A 23,071-nucleotide genomic window follows, 5' to 3' on the forward strand; every position below is an offset into this window, starting at 1 on the left:
ACAGGCAAGCACAAACGAAACAAACCTAACCACCTAGAGAATACGTTACCTTCACAATTGTCTTGTAGGCATAGGAATACAGACAACAAATTGGGTGATACTACCGACAGGTAGTATACAGCTCGACAGGATGGCATGACTATCTTTCCATTTCTTTTTTTTTTTAAGATTTTATTTATTTATTTGACAGAGACACGGTGCGAGAGGGAACACAAGCAGGGGGTGTGGGAGAGGGAGAAGCAGGCTTCCCGCGGAGCAGGGAGCCCGATGTGGGGCTCAATCCCAGGACCCTGGAATCATGACCTGAGCCGAAGGCAGACGCTTAATGACTGAGCCACCCAGGCGCCCCTATCTTTCCATTTCAATAAACATATGCATCATCATTCATCAAGGCTTCACAGTAAGGCTGATTTATTTAAATAGTTACACGAAACATTCACTATCGAAATATTTTTGATTTATTAAAGCTTTGCTTTCTGCAAGGTGGACGTGTTCTGACCCAGAGGGACTGGAGTACTTTTCCCTGCAAACATCCCACTTCCTGGCTACTCAGACTTTCTTGTCACAAAGCCTGTGCAAGTAAGCTATTGGCCGGGCTCCTGGGCCCAGGAATGCTGCCGCTGCCGTTAATAGCTGTGTGAACAGTCCATCTATGGGCAACAGGCAGCTGCCTGGGTACCTGAATGTTTTCTTACTTAGGCCTGTGCTTCCCATGCTGAAATTTGGACCAGATACGTTCTCATGGCAAGATGATGAGATTCACGAGGACAAGGGAAAGCCTGCAGTTTGCATTTCAGAGATGAAATAAAAACAAGATGTCTTCTCCAAAGGTTGCACTGACTTAGCTGGAACCAAGAAATGACACCATCCCCCCCTCCCACCTCCTGTGTGCCTGCCTCCCCCCCGCTCCCGGGGACACACGTGGGCAAGCGGGTGAGGCGTTCCCCAGGAATGTCTGTGAGGCCCACGGGGCCTGGGTGGGGGCTATTAAATAACCAAAACCCAGGTTTCTTTCGAGAAACAAAAGGACTGGATTCGAAATAAGGGTCTTTTCTAAAAGTGGGCAAAGAGTACATTAAAGAAAAACCGTGGCTACGTTCAAAGTGCTGGCATTGTATCTCCTGGAACCAAAATAAGGAAGATTCCTTTCTTCACAGTCACCCCACAAGTGACTGTGACGTTCCTGAACGCCCACACCCCTGGTTTTCAAGGCACTCCCCTGTCTGACCTTGAACTAAAGGCACTGTCCCCAGGCCCCTAGTGTCCCCTCTCCTGGAATAGGAAAAACTATTTTCCCCGGAATTATTTACATTACTTCTATGATTGTAATTTTCTGGTCCTTGAGCCTTTTGTTCAGCCTCATAGTGCTTTCTTCTGAATTCTTACGACTGTCTCCTACTCTCTGCCTTCCATTTCCAGGAGAGGGGGGCCAGGAGGTCTGGGGGTCGAACCCGAGCAGGCCTTTCCCCTTCTCAAGACAGCTCTGGAGCCTGAGTCTCTATGAATCGGCGACTAAAACTGCGCCTTGTGCCCTGACGAAAGTTAATGACCTAAGAGTCAAGTCTGAAACTCCTGCAGGAACACAGTGGAGCGGATTCCTGGCATCCGGCCCCGTGTCACTTACAAATGCGCCAAGAAAAAACGTCACCTAAAAAGCTTATACTTGTTCAAGCTGTGGTCCTGAATTGTAAAAATCCTGTCCTTTGAAATCAGCCCAGCGATAAGGCTATCTAGCAACCCTTGGAACCAGTGGAATTCAAAACAAAACAAGAAAAAGGCATTGTAGCGAGCCGCCCAGGGGCTCAGGGGCCGACGCAGTAGGGAAGTCTGGCGCGAAAGGGGTGGCGCGGGTTCCGGGCGCCGAGCTCGCCTTCGCCGGCTTTCGCTCCGCAGCCGGGCCCGGTGGGTCGTGGGCGGGCCCTAGAGGCCCCCGACCCCGGACGGAGAGAGGACACTCGTCGCCCGGCGCGCCCGGCTCGGGCGGGGGGACGCGGGCAGCCCCGGAAAGGCGCGGAAGCGGGGCGAGCGGGCCGGTGACTCAGCCTGGGGCGCGGGGCGGGCGGCGGCGCCGGACCCGGAGGGGTTAAGTGGGCGGGGCCAGCGACGCCCCGCCCCCCGGGCCCGCCCCCGAGGCCGCGCCGCCCGGCAGTACTTATAGCGGCGGGCGCGGAGCGCGCGGCGTTCCTCCCGCTGGCCCCGGCCGCGGCGCGCTCCAGTGCCCCCAGCGACGGCGCCATGGAGCGGCCGGCGCCCCTGGCCGTGCTGCCCTTCTCGGACCCCGCGCACGCGCTGAGCCTGCTGCGCGGCCTGAGCCAGCTCCGCGCCGAGCGCAAGTTCCTGGACGTGACGCTGGAGGCGGCGGGCGGGCGCGACTTCCCCGCGCACCGCGCGGTGCTGGCGGCCGCCAGCCCCTACTTCCGCGCCATGTTCGCGGGACAGCTGCGAGAGAGCCGCGCCGAGCGGGTGCGCCTGCACGGCGTGCCGCCCGACATGCTGCAGCTGCTGCTGGACTTCAGCTACACGGGCCGCGTGGCGGTGAGCGGCGACAACGCCGAGCCGCTGCTGCGAGCCGCCGACCTGCTGCAGTTCCCGGCGGTGAAGGAGGCGTGCGGCGCCTTCCTGCAGCAGCAGCTCGACCTGGCCAACTGCCTGGACATGCAGGACTTCGCCGAGGCCTTCAGCTGCGCGGGGCTGGCGAGCGCGGCGCAGCGCTTCATCCTGCGCCACGTGGGCGAGCTGGGCCCCGAGCAGCTGGAGCGCCTGCCGCTGGCGCGCCTGCTGCGCTACCTGCACGACGACGGGCTGTGCGTGCCCAAGGAGGAGGCCGCCTACCAGCTGGCGCTGCGCTGGGTGCGCGCGGACCCGCCGCGCCGCGCCGCGCACTGGCCGCAGCTGCTCGAGGCTGTGCGCCTCCCCTTCGTGCGCCGCTTCTACCTGCTGGCGCACGTCGAGGCCGAGCCGCTGGTGGCGCGCTGCCCGCCCTGCCTGCGCCTGCTGCGCGAGGCACGCGACTTCCAAGCGGCGCGCTACGACCGCCACGACCGCGGGCCCTGCCCCCGCATGCGCCCGCGCCCCTCCACCGGTCTCGCCGAGATCCTCGTGCTCGTGGGCGGCTGCGACCAGGACTGCGACGAGTTGGTCACCGTCGACTGCTACAACCCGCAGACGGGCCAGTGGCGCTACCTGGCCGAGTTCCCCGACCACCTGGGCGGGGGCTACAGCATCGTGGCGCTGGGCAACGACATCTACGTGACGGGTGAGGGGACAGGGGGCCCGCCGGGAGGACCCTGGGTTAGCCTCCCGCGCCCGTGGGAGAGCGCGTTTTCCCGCTGCAGGAACCTGGGAATCCCGGGACCGCCCCACAGTGCGAGCGGCCCCTTGCCCGGCCCCCCGCCCCCAGCTGGCCAGTGGGTACATTTCTAGAGCTGGGGCTTTCGACCTAGAAGACCGTTGTGTGAGCGGGGACAAGCAGCTGCTTGTGGTCTCTTTGTTCCCGGTGCGGGGGTGCCAGCCCAGATGACACATGAGCCCACTCCTTGCCCGGGAGGTGCCCCCACCCCCATTTGGATAGAGGATACAGGGTCATTCACCCCACACAATGGGTGCTTTCTCCTTCTCCCTAAGGAATCCAGGGACAGGCAGGGCCTGGAGCTCCGTGAGACATCCGTTCCGGGTCCTAGGGATTTCTCCCGCCCAGCTGAGCCACACGGGCCCCCTGACGCTTTCATTCCGTCACCAGCGATAAGGTTCCCTCAGGCTTGCACCTAGGCTGTGCGCTAGGGGTCACATGGTGTTTAGGCTGCTGGCGGCCCAGCGACTGTAAACATGGTCACATGCTAAGAGGTTTTCTTCCAGTTACTTGGCCCAAACCCCAAAACACTGCCGAGTCATGCTGGGCGGGTCCCAGCCTGCTTGGTCCTGGGCATCTCCCACATTTTTCATTAAAGATGAATCCCAGTTCAGACATGGGGCTACCTCCTTCCCTGGGGTGAGGAGGGGCGGTCTCTGTGACAGCTATATAAGGAAAGAACCCGACTCCGCAAGCACTGGGCCCTGCAGAAGGCTGTTATCAGTCAGTGAACCGAGGCTGGGGCCGGGGCCCGGCCCAGCCCGGCACATTCAGGAGAAAGCCAGCTCTGAGCTCTGGTGTGTCGTCGTCGTTGTTGTTGTCGTCCTTGTCCGTCCCCCGCCACCTCCGGTTGACAAGTGGAGGAATCCTGGCCTGAGGACACGCTCAGTTCCTCTTTGGCCTGCTGCTCTGTTTCAGCCTTTGCTGGAATATGCTGGAATGGGTCCCTTTCCAACCTGAGACTGGCCCTGAGTTTGGGAGCTGTGCCCTCCCAACATCTGAAAGTCTGGCTGGTGAACTCCCTCCCAGAACTGGTTAGACTCGCCCCAACTTTGTGCACCCCTTCCATAAATGTCTCAGCGGAGCAGCTAATCCTGTGGGTTTAGACAGGTGGCTGGGTCATTCCATACAGCTGCCTGTAGGGAATTTCATGGGGCAACAGCATGGCTTCAGCTGCCTTGGACAGTTACCCTTTACAAGGAAGCAAGCAGGTGGAGTGCACTTGTAAGAGCTTTGTCTTTTAAAAAACTCAAGGCTATGAGACAGACAGAATGTCATGCATCCTCTGCCCTGTGGCACCAACTTTGGGGACAGTAGGGGATGCGACCCCCAGGGTTCTTGGGGGTCCCTTCACACTGTGGAAATGCTAACGTGCTGGGAAGACCTGGTTTAATTTATAATTACAGCCAGCCCCACTGGTGGGGGGTTGGGGGGCTAGCTCTTTTTTGAAAGAAACGTGGAGAGAGTGGACATTGTACTTGTAGGGCTTGATGCATTTACCCGGACAGAGCACATGTCGGTAACCTGCACCTAAATCAAGAACTGGAGGCCCCAGAATTCCACGCCGGTTACTTGCCCTGTCAGGTTCTTGTGTGCAGAGTGAAGTAGATTTCCTCTCCACTTGTCCTGGCACTGGCTTGTTTTTGGGGGGGGGGGGCGCCCAGGAAGGCGAGAATTCCTTGAACAAGTCCCTGTGCACCTTAACCCACCTGCTTTGTGGCTCGCCAGAAGTTTTGGTGCTGAGACGGATGCCCTGGTTCAGTTGAGGTGTTTGACAGTGTATGGGGCCGTCCAGACTGAGATTGCTATTTACTCAGAATTGCGGCCACAGGGCCTTTGCTTGACCCACACAGATTTAGCAGTATTCTTACGGCCTGAGGCTCTGTTGTCCTCCTGGGCTCTGATCAGCATGTGCACAGACTTCGCCCCAGCATGGAGCCAGCCCCCAACCGTGGCTTTGGTGTAAGAGGATGGGAGGGGACCGGTGTTTACATTGAAACCCAATGAAGTTACTTCCTGCCCTGGGAGACTCCCTCGGGGAAGTTCACGGAGGCAGGGGTGGGTGACTCAGCCCGAGTCAGCATGGGCTGACCTGTCCCCTGCACGTCCCGGCAGGTGGGTCTGACGGCTCCCGGCTCTATGACTGCGTGTGGAGGTACAATTCCAGCGTGAACGAGTGGACGGAGGTGGCGCCCATGCTGAAGGCCCGCGAGTACCACAGCTCCTCCGTGCTGGACGGGCTGCTGTACGTGGTGGCCGCGGACAGCACGGAGCGCTACGACCACACCGCGGACTCCTGGGAGGCCCTGCAGCCCATGACCTACCCCATGGACAACTGCTCCACCACCGCCTGCCGCGGCCGCGTCTACGCCATCGGCTCCCTGGCCGGCGAGGAGACCATGGTGATGCAGTGCTACCACCCGGACACCGACCTGTGGTCGCTGGTGGACTGCGGCCAGCTCCCACCCTGGTCCTTCGCGCCCAAGACCGTGACTCTGAACGGACTTATGTACTTCATCAGGTGAGTCCCCAGTGGCCGAGGCCACTTCTCAGTCTTCTTTCCAGGCCCGGTGCTGAGGCACGTACATCCTCACCGTGCTCCCCATTTCGTAGATGAGGAAGCAGCCTGAGCTGGGATCCCAGCCAGGTCTTTCCAACCTGGAGCCTTTGTTCTGCCCCGTTTCTTAGAACAGTTTCTGTGGGCTTCTAGGTTTCCTTAACCAAGGGATCCTAACTGAGCGAGTTAGAGCCTTTGATTGATTGATTAGAGTTGGGTCCTTCCAGAGAACTTGAGATTCCTAGAAGCTAAATAAAATGTGTTGCTTTGCCTGCTCTTCCACCTGGAGGATCCCAGTCTAAGTCCTGGTGGTTCTCAGAAGGCCCTTGTTATAAAGGAACCTGTCCTACCTAAGAGGGATTTTGAATCTTAAAAAGACTAGGGGAGAGCTCTTTGGGCCCTTGAGTCTCTGGGGAGGTGCTGCCTTGTCAGAGGGACCCCGTGTTCACCTAGCAGAGTGTCCGCGCTCGGCCACCAGGTGCAGGAGGTAGGTGGGGGTTCCACCCCTTGATTTAAAGCAGCACTTGGGCCTTCAGTGCATGTGTGCAGGTGCTGTCCATTCCCTCCCTACCCGAGCTGGCACAGGGAAGCCTCACAGTCCTGCAGAGTGAATGCTGCTCTCTAAGGACCCCACAGCCACACTGGACCAGGGAGGGACCTGGGATGGAGCCGGCCCCAAAGCTACCTGGGGGACACAATGACGATGACGAGAGTCAGCACAGGGCAGGGCCCTGAGCTTTCTGTGGCCTGTCTCCGAGTCGATCTCCATGACCATCTGATGAGATGGGCACCGCTGGTCATCCCTGCTTCACAGATTGCAACGGAGGCTTCTGGGGGTAGGGGATGTACGGGACGCACCAGGTTTGAATCAAGGATAGCCAGCCCGGGTCCTGGTATGATGGTTTCCCTGGGCCAGGCTGTGTCCTTGCCATTGTGGGGCGGAGATGGGTGGCCAGGGGGTCTTGGTGACCTGCCACAGCCAGATTCCCCCCTCGTCATGGGCCAGTGGGCATCCGGGGGCTCCTGCCTGCTGTGCTCAGCCTCCGTGTGTGTGTTGTGTGTGTGTGTGTGTGTGCGCGCTTGCAGGTGTGCATCCCTGCTCCTCCCTCCTTGGCCTGGAGCCTGTCTGAAGCTGTGGGACCAGGAGGGAAGGGTAAGGTCTGAACTGTAGTTTCCTCCATCCCCTTTAGGCTGGGGCTTTGAATGGGGAGCCTCCAAGGAAGTATGTACTTGGCTCCCCTTGTCTCGAGTTCTAAGCTGCACTGGCCTTTGTCTGCCCCCCACACTCCCCAAGACGCAAGGCTCCCTTCTCAGGCTCCCTTCTCAGGCTTTCTTGGTGAGCACCTTCAGCACAGAGATGGCACTGTTTGCCACGCATCCTTATATGCCAGGAACCTACAGGGCCGCTCTGAGAAAGCCCTGGGATCTCCCCTAGCTCTGGTCCTGCTATAAAACATCATCTGACCCTTTACCCAGCTCTCCCTCCCCCAAGTCAAGGTAGATGTCTTCAGAGAGGGGCTGGGGACAGCTATAAATACTTCTCAGAGTGCCAGAACCTTGGCTTCAGCCCTTCGGTAGCAGTTCCAGCTTGAGCGCCTTTGAGAATGTCCTCCGTGCCCTGTGATCCTAGAGCAAAACGGGCTTAAGGACCAGTCTGCCCCCTAAAGGCCCCCTGTACCTTGCTCCTCCACGATGGAGCCTCTTGTCAGTTGCTAACTGCCCTCCCCACCCCCCCGTAGAAGCATTAGGGTGCCCCCCATGCCCACTGTTAGCATTTGTATGGGTTCACCTAAGCCATTGGAGCCTGGGGGTGGCAGGCTCAGCTCTGCCTCAACACCCCGCCCCCCAAACCAGGCGGAGAGAGTGAGCAGCGGGGAAAGGCAGCCCAGTTGTCCTCGGGGGGAACAGTGCGGGCAAGGCCCGGGGTCTCGTTCTGATGCACTTGAGCGTTCGTCCCAAAGCCACCCAGTTCATGCACCCCGCTGCCTAACAAGCCACGTAATGCGCTGCCCAGAACGCCACCTGCCCGGGCAGCTCCTGTCCACAAGTACCCAGTGCTGGGCCGAGGCCTCAGCTCCTCAGCTGCTGCTGCTGCCCTGGGCCCCTGCCTTCTCCAGTGGCCCGCCCGGTCCCCGTGTGCGGCTCCTTGGCCGGGGTGCCCAGCCCCCCGCAGGAGGAGATGCTGGGAGCACCGTCCAGCCTGGCGCCTCCGGCTGCAGTTTATAGCTCTGTGCTGGCGGAGGGCGGCCAGGCTAATTGTCCTCATCATGGGGGCCACAAACTAAGAATGGTTTTTACACCTTGAAATGGTTGGGGGGAGAAAAATCCAAGCAGGAGTGGTATTTTATGATGTGAAAAGTTGCACGAAATTCACGTTTCTGTGTCCATAAATACGGTTTTTGTGGAATGCAGCCAGCCCATCAGTCCGTGGTCGCCCCTGCGCGTACGGCGGCGGGCGGCGTTGGGGAGTTGCTACGGAGTGTGCCGTCCGAGGCCCAGCTGACTGGCCCTTCCGCTGAGCCCTGACTCGTTGCTGTCACTGCTGCTTGGGGGTTCGTGTCTCTGCTTTTCGAGGCTGGGCCTTTGAGCCTTTTGTTGCAGGGACCAAGAGGATGTCAAACAAGGTTGCAGGATCCTGACCCCAAAGGGAAGGGCAGCACTGGTGACCGTGGCTTTCCCGTGACCGTGGCTGTCCTGTTGGGCACCCAGGACACAGCAGGGAATGGGAGGAGACTTGGGGGGCTGACCGCGGACAGGGCCAGGGTGCATGGCAGTGTGCCGTGGGGCGGGCAGGAGGCTGGCCTGGCCCGGTCAGCCATGGAAGGGAAGACGAGCCCAGATTGGAAGACCGAGAGCAGATGGGTGGGAAGAGCTGTGATGAGTTCAGATCCGAAGTGGGGCCGCCATGAGGGCAGGGAGGCTGCCCTGGTGTAGGGCGGTGGGAAGGGTTTAAGCACCAGAAGCTGTGTCTTCAGGTTTGAGAAGCAGAGTCTGGTTCCGGCCTCAGAGCCTAAGCCAGATAGGTGTGAGGGCCTGAAATTGGCCCCTGCAAACCAGCGCTAGGGTCTCACTGGCCTCTGGACTTCAGATGGCATCAAAGAAGTTCCCAAATGACAGGGGCCTGTGTGGCCCTGCTCTCTAGCTCCTCACACCCAGGGATGCTTCCTCCTGGCTCTGACACATTCCCCCCCCCCCCCCACCCACAGGGACGATTCTGCGGAGGTGGACGTGTATAACCCCACAAAGAACGAATGGGACAAGATCCCATCTATGAATCAGGTAAATATGCAAACGTGTTGGCATTGGAAGCACAGGCTTGTCCTGTTTTCTGGCCAAAGCGTTGCCATGACGTGTCTGGGAACTAGTCCTGGTGGGTGGGGCCTGTGTTGAGGCCTTTCCCAGGGTTATGTCACTTAAGAGAGGACTGGTTTTTCCCTCAGTTTGTACTGTGGGGCACTGAGACCTTACATAAATCCCTAGGTCAGACAGTTTAGCAAGTTCATCCACGCAGGCCCGTGTTTATTGGGTACCTGCTTTATAAGTCAGAGAGCATGTGGGGAAGAACGTTCCACAGAGGGACAGCAAGTGCAAAGGCCCTGGGGCAGAGTGTGCCTAGTGTGGTCGTAGAAGAAGCCCCCCAGCCCAGTGTGGCTGGAGCAGAGTGAACAAGGGGACAACAGAGAGCATGAGGTCAGACAGGAGTGACCCTGAGAAGACATTTATTGAGTGCCTACTGTGTACCCTAAACAGGACACTGTTGCTATCTGATCAGGGTCTCTCCTCTCCGTTTGTTGAGAAGAGAGGTCTGTGATGGAGCTGGGAAAGCGTGGCAGCATTTGGCCACGTGGGCAGTTCCCTTAGTCCCAGAGAGTTGTGTAAATCCGCTCACATCTTTTTTGTCTTCCTTAAAATTTCCAAACCCGTTCTCATGCTACCTCTGCATGGCAGTTGTGACGACTGTCACAATTCCCAACATCCCAGTTTAACATTGTTACGTTTAGGAAATGTAACTTTGTTTTTCCCCATAACGACCTACCCGTTATTAGAGCAAATTTGGGAAAGATGAGGTGGTCCGGTTTTGCGGGGCAGAGCTCAGACTTGGTCCAGACCTGGCTCTGCCTCCATCAGCCCCACAAGGCTGTTTTCCCACCTGTGGGACGGGGAGAGCAGCCCAGCCCAGCCTGCCTCGAGCTGATGCTGCTTGCGGGGAGACTCGCTGCTCCAGCAGCCTCCCAGCATCACGGGGACCAGGCATGGCCTGGGACCCCCTGGGGCCTGTTTTCTGAGCTGGGGTGTAGGAAGCGTGCAGGTCTGTCCTGGGAAGGGTGCGGAGGCCACCTTTCCTGAGGGTCGTGGGCACCTTCTCCATGGAGAGAGACGGGGGGGTCCCAGCCCTGCCCTGGCTGCCAGCCTCCACTCGCCCATCCCCTTTGGCCCGCAGGTGCACGTGGGGGGCAGCCTGGCCGTCCTTGGAGGGAAGCTCTACGTCTCAGGTGGTTACGACAATACGTTTGAACTCTCTGACGTGGTGGAGGCCTATGACCCCGAGACTCGGGCCTGGAGTGTCGTGGGACGGCTCCCAGAGCCCACCTTCTGGCATGGCAGCGTCAGCATCTTCCGCCAGTTCATGCCCCAGATGCCCTCGGGCGGGCGCGGCTTTGAACTGGCCAGTGGCAGCAGCGACCTGGATGTGGCCCGGCCCCGGCTGCCGCAGAGCCCCGGCCAGCTGCACTAGCCCCGGCCCGGCCCGGGGAGGGCCTCGGTGCAGGTGACACGGCACGTCTGCGGGGGCGGTGAGCCCCTCCTCCGTGCTCCAGGACAGGCTGGGCTCGGCAGGTGGAGCCTGGGCTCGGGCTGCTGAGTGAGCCTCAGGCTCTGAGCCCAGGAGAGTTTCTGTCCTTGTGGAGCCCGACTCACAGCTGCTGGGACCACAGCCCGTTGCAGACGCCCCTCCCTCGGTCCAGGAAGAGCGGCCTCCGTGCCAGCCCAGGTCTCTGGCTCCAGCAGGTGGCCCCTCCTGCTGCCCCTGCCTACGCCTCCTTGCTCCCACCTCAGAGAGGAGGGCTACCTGTGGGTCTCAGTCCTCCTTTGAGAGTCTCGGAGTGGTCCAGGCTGGCCTTCCCAGGCCAGTGTGGAACATCGGGAAGCAGGCCGACGATGGCTGCAGCAGGTCCCAAACTCCACGTCCAGTGCCGGACATCCCAGCGGGCCAGCTTCCCGGACAGAGGGGATCTGCCTGCCTGGCTCCTCCCCCCTGCTGGGGTGTCACACTGAAACACTGGGGTGATCCCAGCGATGCAGCCCAGTGGGACCGGACAGGAGTGCGGCCTTGAAGAGGGCCCCGAGGGACGTGCTGAGTAAATCCTATCTCCAATGAACCTGGGCTGAGGCAAACGCTGGGTGTCCCCAGCCGCCCACCCCTCCAGCTGGCCTATTGCCACCTGCTTGGAGACCTCTCCGGGACTGTCCTCCCCGGTGGATGCAGGAGAGCGCAAAAGCCCACAGGTGCCACGTGGTAGCTTCTTCCTGGAAGGCCCGGGAGTTTGTCATGGAAGCCCAGCCAGGCAGATGGCTGCAGGTGCCCTCGCCGTCCCATGGGGGCAAAGGATCCTGCTGCTTCCAAAGGAAGCCCTGGGCAGGGCAGCCCCCACAGTTGGCTGCAAGGTTTGAAATGCAGTTTGGCCCTTCCTTGGAAGAAGGGGGAGGCGGGGAGGGAGGCAGCGAAAAACAGAGTCCTGGATTGATTGCTTAATGTCTTCCGGTGCCATTTCTGCAGGACAGGGTGACGCCGCCCACTCCTCCAAAGCCTGGGGCTTCTCCAGGAGGGTGGCAGGAGGAGCTCCTGGGAAACTCCACAGCTCAGGGGCCCCTGGTTTTCTCTGCGGAGTGAGTGGTCTTGTCTTCCCCAGATCCCCAAGTAACTTTCGGTTGGATTTGTCTTTCTTCCAAAGAAGAGGAAGTTCCCATCTCCCTCATTAGAAACACAGAAAGCAAGTGTTCATTGAGTTGCCTTTCCCAGTGAACTAAGTTGGAGATGCGTTCTTACCAGGAGAAGAAAAACCTTCTAGCACTATCCCTCCATAAGCAGCCCTGAAACACTTATTGGCCAGAGGGCACGGGTGGCTCTGGGGACGAAGTCTTATGGCCTCAAGAGTCATAGGCTAGGCTCCCCACCTCATGCCCTCATGGTCAGGTTAGACTCCTTGCTCCGGAACCCCCCGCTGGAGCAGCTCCCGCTCACAGCCATCCCCTCCCATCCCCTCGGGCGTCCCCCACCCGGTCACCTCCGCACATCCGCTGTGCCTGGCACTGTGGGAAGATGGGGTGGTGGGCCTGCCTGGGACTCCCCTGCTGGGCAGGCCTAGGGCTGTGGGATCCCTTGGGCCTGGGCTTCTTCATGCCCAGGTCTCACCTTCAGCCCTCCTCGTAGGAGTGTTGTCGTCCCCCGGGTGGTGGTCTGACTCCACGCTCCCCGGGCTGGGGATGCCTGTCTCTGGCTCGGTGCCTTCCCAGCAGGCTAAGCCCCCGGAGGTCGCCCGTGCTCTGTGAGGCTGCCCAGGCAGGATGGCTTGTCTCCTGGCAGCAGCAGGGGGAGGCCAGGGCTGCACCACTCGGGACTGATGGGGCCCTGTGCCAGCCGCTGGGGCCTGCCCACTTGGTGAGGGGACATGTCACACAGGTAGATGTGGCAGCTGCTGCCCGGTCATCTGCAGAGCGCCCTCCCAGAGGAAGAACGCAGGCCTGGACCTCGTGGGCGCGCTCTGCGAGGGCAGGTGGACACGTGCCATGGTTGCTGGAACTCTCCCGGCCTCCCACCAGCGGGGCTGGGCTCAGTCAAGGTCAAGGATTTCCCGCGGTCGGTGACTTACAGGGAGAGGTCTCCTGTAACGCATTTTTGTTGGGACGGGGCACTGCAGACACCTTCTTGTTTTTCTTACAAAAGCAGCTTTTGTGGGCTGCACAGCAGGCGCGGTCAGTGCTGAGCGCTGGTGCCCACTCAGGCCTTTGTGTGGCCTCCCCCGCAGAAGCTCCCTCACGGCGGGGGCCCCGCGTCCTGGTTCCTGCTCCTTCTGGGACTTCACTGCGACTAGCTACCACGTGACTGACCGCCCCCGTGTCTGGCGGCCACGCAGGTGGCGGCTGGTGGCTCTGCGCTCGCTCTCGACTTCGCGGGTCCCCCCCACCCAGACCCCGGCTTTGGTTTGGAACACCAGGGGCAGGAAGGGGAGACGGCAGCCTCAGCAGCAGCAGGTTCCTGCAGACCCCAGCTGGGGGCCTGGGCTCAGGACGGCCCTCCCTTGCCCCCCCTGCTCCCCCTGGCAGGGCCCTTGGTGCTGAGGCCTCCACCACTTGGGGATGTCTGCACACTGACTGGGCTCAGAGGTGGGCCAGCTGGGGGTGGGGCCGTCCGTGTGTTGGATGTACAGAACTTTCGGTCTGTGAGACAAATTAAGTTATGAAAATTCAGTGACTTGTATTTAATGCTGATTTGCTATAAAGTATTCTATATTTATATGATTTGAGAGACTCTTGTGTACTAAAGGACATGCCCCTTTCGGTGTCCAACATCTAGTTCCAACCCCAGAGGGTGGGGCAGATTTGTCTATTTATTTGTTCTATAGGCCTAGGTGTCCGGAATCCTGTTTAAGATTTTAAGATGCCTTCAATATATACTTTTTGAAATAAACCATTTCCTATACACCTGGTGTCATGGTCTTTATCCTGCTGTTGGTGTCTTAGAAACTTGGGCAGAGGCAGAGCAGTGTAGGGCTGTCCCCGTTCCAGCAGGGGAAGGGGACAGAGTTTGGGGTGCCCAGGGCTCATGCTAACAGTCTTGGAGCAAAGCTTTTAAGGCCCTTTGTCTCATTACAAGGTAGGAAGTGGTGGGAAGAGGAGGCTGAGCCCCAGACGTGCAGAGTGCAGGTGCCCGAGTCCTACCCTCACTTGCCGCTCCAGAGCTGGTTTGGCCTCCCTGACTCCCCCTCTTGGCACTCTGCCCCCTGCCTCGCTTTCCCCTACTCCTGAAGGTGGGGTCTCCAGTGGTCAGACCCCATCTGCAGTGGGCAAACTTTAGACCTGGGGTAGGGGGAGAGACCATGGGTCCCTTGGCCCACGAAGCTCAGAAAGGCTTCTCACATAGGATCCAAGGAAAAGGCCAATGCCTGGGCAGGGAAAGGGAGCATTTTGAGGCCATAGTTTATCATCTTTTTAATAACTTCACCAGGGGCGCCTGGGTGGCTCAGACAGTTAAGCGTCTGCCTTCAGCTCAGGTCATGATCCTGGGGTCCTGGGATCGACCCCCACATCGGGCTTTCTGCTTAGCAGGGAGCCTGCTTCTCCCTCTCCTGGTCCCCCTGCTTGTGCTCTCTCACTCTCTCTGTCAAATAAAATCTTTAAAAAAAGTAATAACTTCACGGAAGTAGACTTGAGACAGCGCATAGCCTGGGCATCGGTTGTTGTACCTGAATATGGTCTTTACCGGAGTGCCCCAGCAGTCAAGGAATAAAAGGAAAGATGTTTAGATGGGTTCTGGGTCTAAAAGACATCACTGTCCTCCTCAGACTCCAGGAGGAGCTTGGCATCGCGTGGGGCTGGTGTTTCGGGAATATCCCAGGGATGGGATTTAGGTCGTGCTTGACTTAAGCTCTTGGTCACGACCATCACTACCCAATTCAGAATTTGCTCTGTGCCAAGCACTGAGCAGGGACCCTATGCTCCAGGTGGGGCGGTTGTAAACTGTGTGCGGTCCTTAACACCCATCCCCTCCCCCTGAATCTGGGGAGTGACGCTCTGGTGACTGCCTGGACCAACACAGCCTGGCAAAGGTGACACTGTGTGACTTGAGGGCTACGTCATAAAAAGGCCTCACAACTTCGGCCCGGCAGCCAGCCACCATGCTGGGAGGAAGCCTGTGGAGAAGGGCCTAGGCCCACAGCCAGCACCATGTTGCCAGGCATGGACCCCCGCCCTCCAGCCTCCAGGGAAATCCTCGGGTGGCCTGCCATCCAGCCACAGGGAACTGCAACAGTCCTTGTCTACAACATGCGTACTGTTTCCAGCTCCATTAAAAATGAGGAAATGAAGCAATCATTTGGTTGGGTCACAGTGCTATAAATAAAGCTGAGAAGGAATTTGGGTGCCAGCACCCATGCAACCTTCCTCCATGATCTAGCACCCGGCCCTGCTGTCCCTGTGGCTGCTGAACCCGGGGATGACAACAGGGCCTCCTGTCATTCTAAGCCTGGCTGGGCCTGAACTCCAGGCCCCCTGGACAAGCAAAGCAAGTTAGGACCCTCCCAAGGGAAGGATCCTTTCTGTGGTCCTCTGCCAGCCAGGGTCCAGAGCTTGCTTAACCACAAGCCCTTCCCTCAGGCTCCCCAGTGGGATCTGCTGCACACTAGCAAGGCAGAGTCAAGCGAGCAAGGTCATCATCAGGGGCCCTGGCCACTCGGTTCTGACTCCAGAGCCTCAGTAATGAATTCTACCCCCACCGGCTGGCAGCACCACAGCCGTGAATCAGGAATGCCCCCACTCCCAGTTCTAGAACCCTGACAGGGACCAGACACGGAGGGGAGCACCTGGGCGTCTCGCTCTGCTGAGGTCTTCCCGACAAGGTGGGGAAGCTGCTGGCTGAGCAGCACCCCGAGGTGCAGAGAGGGCCAGGCAGGGACCGTTTCTTCTAGAGGACGTGATGGGAAAGCAGCACACCCCTGGAGAACAGTTGCCGGGGAACCACCAGATAGCCTGAAACGCTGGAGTCCAAAGCCGTGTGGTTTATTGGGGGCAGGGGCCAAGGGGGCTGTGGCGGCAGGGCGGCTACGTGTCACAGTCCTCGGGGATGGCCGCCGTGATGATGAGTGAGGGCTCCATGCCGCCCGGGCTCACCAAGCTCTCCTCCGCACAGAGTCTCTGGCCAGGGAGCTGGGAGGCCAGGCCGCCCTGGGCCAGGGACGCCACGATGACCTCAGCAGAGCCCACCTCCAGCTCGGCGGGGGGCTGGAGCGCTACCACCACCATCTTCTCGTCCTCAATGACCAGGTTCCGGAGCTTGCGCTGCCGTGGATTGTAGTTCTCCACCCGGTCGTGGATCTCCATGTGCCTCCGGAGGTGGGCCTGGGGGGCAAGGGGACTCAGGGCTGGGCCGGGAGGGGCGCGGGGCCAGAGGGGGCAGGAGGAGGGACTCTGGCCCCAGGCCTACCTGCCGGGTGAACTTGTAGCCGCACTCCGTGCACTCGAACTTCCGGACCCCCTTGTGCCTCCTGACGTGCACGCGCAGCTGCTCCACGGCTGAGGGAGGGGAGGGGAGGGAAGGGGAGGGGCGGGGCCCCAGCGTCAGCAGAGGCAGAAAGTGGGCAGAAAGTGCTGGGATGAGAGGAGGTCCTGGGGTATGCGGCTGCTATACGGGCCCCGCCGGGCTCCAGGAGCACCCCAAAAGCACTTCTGCACAGGACCCTCCGGAGCCTCCACCCCCACCTCGCAGCAGCTCCAAGATTCTCTGGCAAGAAGGTTTCGTGCCAAGGAGGAGCGCGTAAAAGCCACTGCTACACCTGGCCTCTCCCCGCGGAGACGCCCCAACCCTGGCAGCTCCCCACGGAAGCGCGAGGCACGGGGCCTTCCGCAAGCCCAGGTACCTTTGAAGGTCTTCCCGCAGATCTGGCAGAAGTGGGGCCGGCCCTCCTGGTGGCGGCTGGCCACGTGCCTCAGCAGGGGCCCCTTCTCCGTGAAGCGCTGCTCGCAGAACTCACAGCTGAAGGGCCTCTCACCCGTGTGCGTGCGGTTGTGCTTGTCCAGGCTGGCTGTGGGGACAAGGCGGGGCCTCAGTCACCGGGCCTCGGCCCCAGGACAGTGAGAGGATGGGCCTGCCTCACCTTGGGTGCGGAAGGTCTTCCCACAGAGGTGGCACTGGAAGGGCTTCTCGCCGGTGTGCGTGCGCAGGTGCATGTTGAGATTGGCCTTCTGGGTGAAGGCGTGGCTGCAGAACTCACAGACATACGGCCTCTCGTTCCTGTCCGGGTCGGGGACACAGACGCCATCACCAAGGGATGTGGCCCCCTTCGCTCTGCCCTGACCCGAGGAAACCTGACGCGGTGGGACCAGCCCCAGGCCGAGGCCAGCTGTGCGGAAGAGGGGCTAGGGCCGTGCCAGGAAAGGGGCACCAGCTTCATCCCAGGAGCTGCAAGGACAGACTCTCCCCACCCCGGCTTTCTGCCTGGCAAACTCACTCATCCCTCAGGTGCCATTACCAGAGCGGCTACAGTCCCACGCACGCCTCAGCCAACTGTCTTCCAGGCCCACTCACTGGCCTGGAGCCAGCAGCAGGACCAGCCCTGGGGAAAGACCACCAGTCCACACCTGTGCTTGGCCTTGATGTGCATCTGCAGGCCATTTCGGCTCGAGGCCCTGTGCCCACACTCCTCGCACACGAACAGCTTCTCCCCACGGTGCTTGAAAGCCTCGTGCAACTGCAGTTCCGTCCGGGACAGGAAGCACTTGGCACAGGTAGGACACTGTGGGGCAACGGAGCAAGACCAGGGTGAGGGCAGGGCGGCCTGCCTGGCTGCGACCACCTCCTCACTACTGCCAGTTCCCAGCCCCCAAGCACAGCCTGGCACTCACAGCGTGGGGCTTGGGGGCTCCATGTAGTTTGATCAGGTGGCTCTGCAAGTCCTTCTTCTGCATGAACTGCTGGGAGCAGGAGGAGCACTGGAAAATAGGCCCAAGGTCACCTCTTAGGCCACCCACACCAACGGGACCCCGGCTGCCCCCAGGCTGTGGAGGCAGGAACCCAAGGGCAGGGCCCAGCCCAAGATGCCAGGAGGTTCCGTGACCTGGCATAAAGGATGTTCCAGGGAGGGCCCCCAGTGCCATGATCACAGGGATGCTAAGCCTGCCCTCCATAGAAAGAAACAAGGCCCCAGCAAGGGCCAGTGTCCCTGCCTGAAGGTAGGGGACACTAGATGGGTAGGGAAGGCTGGGCATCTTGACGGCTAGCAAGGAGGAGGCGCCTAACATCATCCCACGTATAGGGCTCGGCAGGAGAGATCCTGGGGCTGCCCCCCCCCACCCACGGCCCTGGGGACAGGCCAAGCCTGACCTTGTAGGGCATCTCCCCCGTGTGGGACACCATGTGGACCCGCAGCTCCATCCTCCGGCGGAAGGTCTCCTGGCACACGGAGCACGTGAAGACCTGGCAGTGTGAGGGGCAAGCAGGGCCGGCATCAGGGGGGGGCCTCTGCCTGCGACAGCAGCCTCTGCCCGGGCTTCCACTCGCTGCTGGGAGGAGTCTGCCCGAGGGGGGGGACGCTAGGGTGGGAGAGGGCAACACGTGACCTGCCTGCCCTGACCCTGACCAAAGCTGAGCACTGCAAACCCACCATGCCAGGCTGGGGGCAGGGGCCGAGAGACCTCCCCCGCAGCCCCCACCCCTGGCAATAGGCCTCTAGGAAGAGGAGGGTGGAGTTTAGCTGGCCATGTCACAAGGCCCAGCCCGTGGGGTGGGGGCAGGTGGCCAGGTAGCCTTTCTCAGCAGCCATCCCCCACCAAGACACCCCTTCTCCAGAGTCCAGGTGCCCACGCAGGCAAGCCCAAAATGCTTCCCACAAAGTCCCTCCTGATCTTGGGACCGATGTCACCACCTGTAATACCAGGGAGTGGACTCGATGGCATCCAAGGACACTCCAGATCTCGAGTTTACAGTCCTAAGACAGTCTCCTGGGGGCCCCTCTCAGATGGCAGGAAGACAAAGGCCAGCGTGCCCCTGCCCACAAATCCTGGGCCAACCCACAAATACCTGTTCCGAGCGGTTCATGCAATTCCGGGCTTCATGCTCCACAAGGTTCTCCTTCCGAAAGTAACACTTGCCACATTTGGGACACTCGAAGGGTTTCTCCCCAGTGTGTTTCCTGCCAGGAAAAGCCACAGAGGGTGTGGGGCCTGAGCGACTTCCCACCGCTCCCTCACCAGCAGTGCTGGGCTCCAGAGCAGAGAGGAAGAGCGGTCCTAAGGGCAGCCATGGCCCCCACGTGGCTTGTTCAGACCTGGCTGATGAAGCCGCACAGGTGCACCCAGAAACCCTCCTCCTCGTGGGAGCCTGCACAGCTGCATGCGGGAGGGACGACCCCAAAGCCACACAGACCCAGCTGGCTGGCATCTCGGCAAAGACAGAAATAATCCCTGGGTCCTGACTCCCTGGAGAAACCACCTAGTCCACCTCAACTTCTGTGGGCTTTACCATCAAAACCATAGCCAGAACCTGACCACTTCACCTGGCCTCCACTGCTACCGCCTAGTGCAGCCAGACAATCCCCTGCCCGGCTGCCTGAGCCTCCTGCCTCGTCTCGTGCTCCACGCCTGCCTCCACCAGAGTGAACTTCAGCAGCCAGAGCGACCCTTAGGTATAGTCAGACCTCAGCGCCTCTTTGCTCCCAACCCTGCAACACTGCCCATTTCACCCTGAGAAAAGGCCGGGGCCTATGAGGCATAGTCGGCCGGCCACTTACATCGGGGCCCTGATCCCCAGGTCTGGCTCCCTGACGTTCGCCAACCCACTGGCTCACCCTAGGGCCTCTGCTCTGGCCCTCGTCGGCCCACAACACTCCCCCCAGCCATTCACTTGGTAAAGGTCCTCACCTCCTTTGAGTCTGCTCCAAATTCCTTTCTTTAAAACTGCAACCCCACCCTACCCTGAACTCCCCAACCTGTAGGCAGGGCTCTGCCCCTGCTTTCTTCTGTGGCACCTCCCATCTTCCACCACACAGTCAAGTTGCCGTCTGTCAGTTCCAGTCTGCGCAGCCCTGCTGAGAGGCAGGCTCCCTGAGGCCTCTGCTTTATTCGCTAAGGTACCCCAAGCACCCAGAACAGTTTTGTCAGCCGCCTAGCAGAATGAGCTAAATGAACCTTGACCTCAGAGCACCTGAGCGGCACCGGAAGAGCTCTTACTAGTTCTCAGAAGCCAGACGTTTCTCTCATCCTCTGCCCCTCCACTGACTGTCCTCATCCGAACGACCTCACGAGGGCGTCACCCCCTCGCAGTTCTCAGGGCCAGTCCAGCAACCTGTGGCCCAAGGTAGGGATGGGGACGGTGCCTGCACCCCAGCCTCACGCTGGGGGAGCATCAGGCAGATGTGGACCACCCCAGGGGGCCTCCCACACTGGCACTTCCCCAGACCCCACTGGCCACAGCTGCCCTGAGCTGCCCCAGAACAGGCGAGCAAACATCACCCAGCAACGACTCCAGCCCGTCACTGCCGGCTTCCCAGAGCGTCACGCTGAGAAAGTGTGTGTGGCCCAACCTGGCTTGGCAAGAAATCAGGCTAGTGACGACTTGGACTATGAAATGGCAGGTCTGGAAAGCATGTCTCCTAGTTGCCCTCCCCGGAGGCCTTGCAGAGACCTGGAGTGGCGCTGTCAGGAAAACTGTGACCATGGAAATGGTCTGTGCTAAGTCAGCAGCCAGGGCCCCCCATAACTACTGAGCACTTGAAATGTGGCTACTGCATCTAAGAAACTGAACTCATTTTTACTTTTATTTTAAGTTAGCATAGCTTCGTATGGCATCTCGTTACCTTTTCCGACAATGCAGGCTTAACAAATGATCCCTTACGCTCCACTGATATCCTGGGGCTATTTCCCCAGAAAATCAAAGGAGGCACCAACCCTAAAGACCGACACCTTGGCCCCAAGCCCACATTGCCAGGCTTTAGAAATACTGCACAAGGCCATGGGTTTCTCTCATCCCCTTGGCAGAAGGCAGCTACAGGCCAAGGTCCCCAGTCAGTGGAACTTATTGACAAGGTGTCCACAAACCCACTCAGAGTATGAGAGGGAGAAAGAAGAAACCTGACCCAAGGCCACGTTCTCATTCCCTGATGATGAGAAGCAGGTCGACATCAGGCACTGCGTGAGTCTGCGATGGAGCCCCCCAGCCCCCACATGGCTCAGAAGAGAGGAGTGCAGGCCCCTCCCCCAACAAGAGAATAGCAGACAGGAAAAGAAAATAAAAAAACAGACCGTTTACCTGTTGTGGACTTTTAGATAATATTTGCTGAGGAACTTTTTATGACATGTGGGGCATTCAACTGGCACCGCTGTACCTTTTCTGTTCTCAGCGGGCTCGGCTGCCAGGGAACCTGCGCTCAGGGCTGGCTCAGCAGCACACGGCTTTCTGATCATGTTTGATTTCCTCCTGGTCGGCAAGGTCTCAGTCTCTGAAACGTAATCACCATCCCCGTCGTCCTCAACTTGAACCACCACTTCCCACTAGAGCAGAAAAGGCAGCAGGAAGCGAGGTCACCAAATTAATCAGCGGGAGTTCTGGGGACAGACACACAGGGCAGCCAACTCCATCCAGTTCCATCCCAAGGCCCAACCCACACACATCCCCAGATGATTTCCTTTATCAGTGACTATTCCCATCAGGGTCCTAGGGCAGGCCCCATCGGAATCTCGGATTTGGAGGGCAGTGGCTCTATCTGTGGGGAGCTGGAAGTCTGGCCGGATTTCACTACCCTCGGGAAACACCTGTAACGCTGAGGCCAGCTTTCCAACCCCAAAAGCCTGCCAATCCTCGACAGCTGTGACTCACAGAAAGGTCAGCCTGAGGCTGCAGGACGGAGCCGGGTTCCTGGATTTGGAGAAAACCTATTCCAGACCCACGTAATAAAGATTCTACCTTGGGGTCCAGATTATCCCAGAAAAGTGTCAGTCTCTCCCCAATGACTCCCACCTCCCCATTCCCAGCACCCTGGGCACAGTACCTCATTATTCCCGCCCTGCAGCTGGACACCTTTAGCCTCAAAGGGCCTTGGGGGCACTTTGCAATCCTCAGGCTCCTTATCCTCTCGGGGACAAAGCTTCAAGGCCTGCTTGAGTTTCCCACGGTGGAAGGAGGGACTCTCACTCTGGGCCGGGAGACCAAGCTGGGGCTTCTCGGGGCCGTGACTGCCACCGATATCCTGGTCCCTGGGGACCTGACCCAGTGTCTTCGAAACTTCCTCCTCCTCCAAGCCTGCCGGCTCCTTGAGGTGGCTGTTCACGTTCCGGGGGGCAGGTTTCCCCAGCCCACTCTGGCCGCTCGGTGCCTGCCCCACTGAGGTTTTGGGTTTGAAACTCTGGCACAGCTCCACAGCCTCTGGCACGCGCAACTCCCTGGCTGCCAAGAGCACCTGATCCCGGTTTCCTGAGGTGAGAGCAAGGTGACCAGTATAGAAGAAGTCCAACAGGAGACCAAAGATCTCAGCGAAGCCGGCAGGGAGGACGACACTGCCCCCTGAGCCATCCCCATAGAGGCTCTGGAAGAAGTGGCTGCAGCAGGCAAGGACACTCCAGTGTGCCTTGAACACCAGGCCCCCCACATCCAGGGTGGCATCGCAGTACTGGCCCTTCTCCCGCTGCTTGTTGAGCTCCTGCAGAACCCTCACACTGTGCTGGATGAAGGAGCCATCCATGGTCTGTCTGGCGGAGAGGAAGGCACAAGTGACATGCTGGCCAACCCAACCCAGGAGTCGCAAGGGAAAGCCCCTGGACCGGGAGAGGGAAAGGGGAGGTGCCCTCTACTCAAACAGTCACACTGATCTCAAGGAGGGTTTGGGTCAAGGTTAGAGAGTGCCAGCTGAGCCAGGAATGGAGTGAACGCCTCCCTGGAGATGGAGGCCCGGTGAGCAGCCCATACCGGGTAGGCCAGAAGCATGGCTTGGCGGGGGACGGGGCAGGGGCGTGAAGGGGTGCGGGTGGAGGGAATCAGCGTGGGAAAAGAGACGGAGGATCAGCGCGAACTGACCGGCCTGGCGCAGCGAGAGGGCCCGTGGCAGCGGAGGGCCGCAGGTGCGGACAGATGAGCAGAACCCACGCCGCGCCTACACGTCCCGGGAGGCCGGACGGAAGGCGGCCACAGCGGCCCGCAGCCCTTCCCTCCCTCGCCCTGTTCCCCCAGACCGCCTCACCCGCACCCGTGCTCCCCGCGTCGGCTCCACAGACCCCCGGACCAACTGCCCGCACCGTACGTGCCCGCCCGACCGCACGGAGACGCCGCCGCCGCCGCCGCCGCCGCCGCCGGACGTGACGTCAGGGCGCGCCGGACGGGGCGGCGACTCGGAGGCGCCGGGCTTCTAGCCCCGCCCTCGGGGCGGGGCCAGGCAGAGAACGGCCAATGGGATGGGGAGAGATGG

General features: G+C 60.0%; 2 protein-coding genes across 3 annotated transcripts; one reads left to right on the plus strand and one right to left on the minus strand.

Annotated features, from left to right (window-relative positions):
* Positions 1-2,175: 2,175 nt before the first annotated feature.
* Positions 2,176-13,605, plus strand: KLHL21 (kelch like family member 21). Its single transcript, XM_035019902.1, has 4 exons — positions 2,176-3,256; positions 5,465-5,870; positions 9,113-9,185; positions 10,348-13,605. The coding sequence occupies exons 1-4, from the start codon at positions 2,236-2,238 to the stop codon at positions 10,639-10,641; spliced, it is 1,794 nt and encodes a 597-aa protein (XP_034875793.1). The 5' UTR covers positions 2,176-2,235; the 3' UTR covers positions 10,642-13,605.
* A 2,054-nt stretch (positions 13,606-15,659) lies between these two features.
* ZBTB48 (zinc finger and BTB domain containing 48) lies at positions 15,660-22,883 on the minus strand. 2 transcript variants are annotated; one of them, XM_035019903.1, is made up of 11 exons: positions 22,847-22,883; positions 21,662-22,354; positions 20,923-21,164; positions 18,697-18,808; positions 18,001-18,093; positions 17,523-17,609; positions 17,259-17,413; positions 16,775-16,911; positions 16,538-16,702; positions 16,105-16,193; positions 15,660-16,019 (listed from the first exon to the last, which is right to left on the minus strand). In XM_035019903.1, the coding sequence occupies exons 2-11, from the start codon at positions 22,349-22,351 to the stop codon at positions 15,723-15,725; spliced, it is 2,067 nt and encodes a 688-aa protein (XP_034875794.1). In that variant the 5' UTR covers positions 22,352-22,354; positions 22,847-22,883; the 3' UTR covers positions 15,660-15,722. The 2 variants fall into 2 exon arrangements, with proteins under 2 accessions (XP_034875794.1, XP_034875795.1); XM_035019904.1 differs by having other exon boundaries at positions 21,662-22,358.
* Positions 22,884-23,071: the final 188 nt, after the last annotated feature.

This window comes from Mirounga leonina, unplaced genomic scaffold, assembly GCF_011800145.1.
Source record: "Mirounga leonina isolate KUSES-001 unplaced genomic scaffold, KU_Mleo_1.0 Mir_173, whole genome shotgun sequence".
In the NCBI taxonomy this organism is placed as follows: Eukaryota; Metazoa; Chordata; class Mammalia; order Carnivora; family Phocidae; genus Mirounga; species Mirounga leonina.

What these genes read in the sequence shown, in the direction of transcription:
- ZBTB48 (XM_035019903.1), bottom strand. Translation starts at nt 22,351, where the DNA reads ATGGATGGCTCCTTCATCCAGCACAGTGTGAGGGTTCTGCAGGAGCTC. An exon ending in CTGCGGGAAGACCTTCAAAG is followed by an intron (nt 16,194 to 16,537) that starts GTACCTGGGCTT and finishes CCCCTCCCTCAG; the next exon opens with CCGTGGAGCAGCTGCGCGTG. An exon ending in GCTACAAGTTCACCCGGCAG is followed by an intron (nt 16,020 to 16,104) that starts GTAGGCCTGGGG and finishes CTTGCCCCCCAG; the next exon opens with GCCCACCTCCGGAGGCACAT.
- KLHL21 (XM_035019902.1), top strand. Translation starts at nt 2,236, where the DNA reads ATGGAGCGGCCGGCGCCCCTGGCCGTGCTGCCCTTCTCGGACCCCGCG. An exon ending in CAACGACATCTACGTGACGG is followed by an intron (nt 3,257 to 5,464) that starts GTGAGGGGACAG and finishes ACGTCCCGGCAG; the next exon opens with GTGGGTCTGACGGCTCCCGG. An exon ending in AGATCCCATCTATGAATCAG is followed by an intron (nt 9,186 to 10,347) that starts GTAAATATGCAA and finishes TTTGGCCCGCAG; the next exon opens with GTGCACGTGGGGGGCAGCCT.